Consider the following 2,500-nt stretch of genomic DNA (forward strand, 5'->3'; position numbering starts at 1 on the left):
AACAAACCCAGACATTTCCTCAACAAAAAAAGAAACCTCCGGGTTCGTTCTTACACCAGTCATCTGACATGTGCACACAGCAGCAAGGACAGAAGAATTGTGCAAAGACAAATTAGCTTTTATTCCAGACCGGCACAGCGTTTTAATCCTGAATATGCTACACAGAATATACGAGACAAGACAAGACAAGACAAGACAAGACAAAATGTGTCTATTTCAGGAAACCCCATGGGGGACATGAAAATGTCACATATTTCATGTAACTAATATAAATATTCATCGCATTTGGTATTGTGCTCTTTTTTTTATATAAAAAAAAACAAAAAAACCCAAAAAACAATGACCACACCAACTGTCTGGTTAAGACACACGGACAAAACAGAACAAACACTTGGTTGCCTCGTTGCTTTTTTTTATTTATTTTTTTACTCGAATTGAAAGAATAATGAGGCGAAGAGAGCAAAGGATTGACATACAATAAAGAGTGGTAAGTCCCTCCATGTTCAAGGTACACAACTTCACATCAGTGCTGCTTATGCTACCGCTTCACCTAGCACACAGGAAAATCAAAAGTACATAGTGTTACCTTGGGCTCTTTAACGTGCGCTAAGTGCATGCTGCTCACGGGACCACGGTTTATTGTTCCATCCGAATGACTGGCATCCAGACCACCGCTCACAGAAGAGTAGAAGGAGGAGGGAGAGAGAGAGAGAGGGGGGGGGGAGGGAGTCGGGGAGCGGGGAGGAGAAATACCGCAAACTCAGATTCCCAAGCTTCCGATGTTGTTTATTCATCTATAGTCTGTTCATCTATGATGATGATATCAGACTGAAAATAAATCTTCTTCTTCTTCTTCTTCTTCTTCTTCTTTTCATTATCATCATCATTTCTATTATCATTATTTTTTATCATTATCACTTACAAATCATCATTTATGAAAATCAAAAGCAGGGGAAACAACTGTTAAGGGGACGGTTCAGGTGGAAGGAGGGGTGGTGGGAGTGGAGAGAGAGAGAGAAAGAGAGAGAGAGAGAGAGAGAGAGAGAGAAAGATAGAGAGATAGAGAAAGAGAGAGAAGATAGAGAAAGAGACAGAGAGAAAGATAGAGAGAGAAGAGAGAGAAGAGAGAGAGAGAAGAGAGAGAGAGAAGAGAGAGAGAGAGAGAAAGAGAGAGAGAGAGAAAGAGAGAGAGAGAGAGAGAGAGAGAGAAAGATAGAGAGAGAGAGAAAGAGAGAGAAGATAGAGAAGAGAGAGAGAAAGATAGAGAGAGAGAGAAAGAGAGAGAGAGAAAGAGAGAGAGAGAGAGAGAAAGATAGAGAGAGAGAGAAGAGAGAGAAAGAGAGAGAGAGAGAAAGAGAGAGAGAGAGAAAGAGAGAGAGAAAGAGAGAGAGAGAAAGAAATAGAGAGAGAGAGAAAGAGAGAGAGAGAAAGACAGAGAGAGAGAGAAGAGAGAGAGAGAGAGAGAGAGAGAGAAAGATAGAGAAAGAGAAGAGAGAGAGAAAGAGAGAGAGAAGAGAGAGAAAGAGAGAGAGAAAAGAGAGAGAGAAAGAGAGAGAGAAAGAGAGAGAGAGAGAGAAGAGAGAGAAAGAGAGAGAGAGAGAACAGAATGTGGAAATGATAGAGTACAAAATGTTAAAATGGAGAGGGTGAGTGTCAGTGATTGGAGAAAGAAAAACATAAATATTGGAAAGGTGTGACGGGCGCAACAGCCGAGTTTTTAAAGCGTTGGACTTTCAATCTGAGGGTCCCGGGTTCGAATCTCGGTAACGTCGCCTGGTGCGTAAAGGGTGGAGACCTGCTTGTTCCTGAAGCCCCTTCTTGTGTATACGCAAGCAGAAGATCAAATACGCACGTTAAAGATCCTGTAACCCATGTCAGCGTTCGGTGGGTTATGGAAAACAAGAACATACCCAGCATGCACACCCCCGAAAAAGGAGTATGGGTGCCTACATGGCAGGGTAAAAAACGGTCATACACGTAAAAGCCCACTCGTGTACCCGCGAGTGAACGAGGGAGTTGCAGCCAACAAACGAAGAAGAAGAAGAAGAAGAAGAAGAAGAAGAAGAAGAAGGAAGGGTGTGTGTTGAGAGGGGGCATGGGGGAAGTGGGATTAGGACAGAAAATTAAAAGCTTCCGAGGCCGAAAGCGTTAGCACTGTGCCGACACTGACCTGATCATCTTCTTGAAGTCTCCCCGGGACAGGTAGCCCTTGTTCCTGATGTCGTACATGTCGAAGAGCATCTTGGCCTTCTCTTTGGCGCTGCCTGCGTATCATCGTTTCCATCGTTACTGTCATCGTCGTCGGTAGCAGTGAAGTCAACGGTTCATTGTCTTTCTTTGTTGGCGTTCTCGTCAAGCTGTTGTTGTTGTTGTTGTCGGTTTGAAGTGTTGTTGTTGTTGTTGTCGGTTTGAAGTGTTGTTGTTGTTGTCGGTTTGAAGTGTTGTTGTTGTTGTCGGTTTGAAGTGTTGTTGTTGTTGTTGTCGGTTTGAAGTGTTGTTG

At 43.2% G+C, this 2,500-nt stretch overlaps 1 protein-coding gene across 1 annotated transcript in view; it reads right to left on the reverse strand.

Moving 5' to 3' along the window:
• LOC143282570 (dual oxidase 2-like) overlaps nt 1-2,500 on the reverse strand; it is an 89,902-nt gene that overhangs the window by 25,341 nt on the left and 62,061 nt on the right. Inside the window, exon 23 of the mRNA XM_076588259.1 lies at nt 2,171-2,264. Within this exon, the coding sequence (XP_076444374.1) occupies nt 2,171-2,264 (94 nt within the window). The remainder of the gene's footprint in view (nt 1-2,170; nt 2,265-2,500) is intronic.

This window comes from Babylonia areolata, chromosome 5 (assembly GCF_041734735.1).
Source record: "Babylonia areolata isolate BAREFJ2019XMU chromosome 5, ASM4173473v1, whole genome shotgun sequence".
NCBI lineage: Eukaryota > Metazoa > Mollusca > Gastropoda > Neogastropoda > Buccinidae > Babylonia > Babylonia areolata.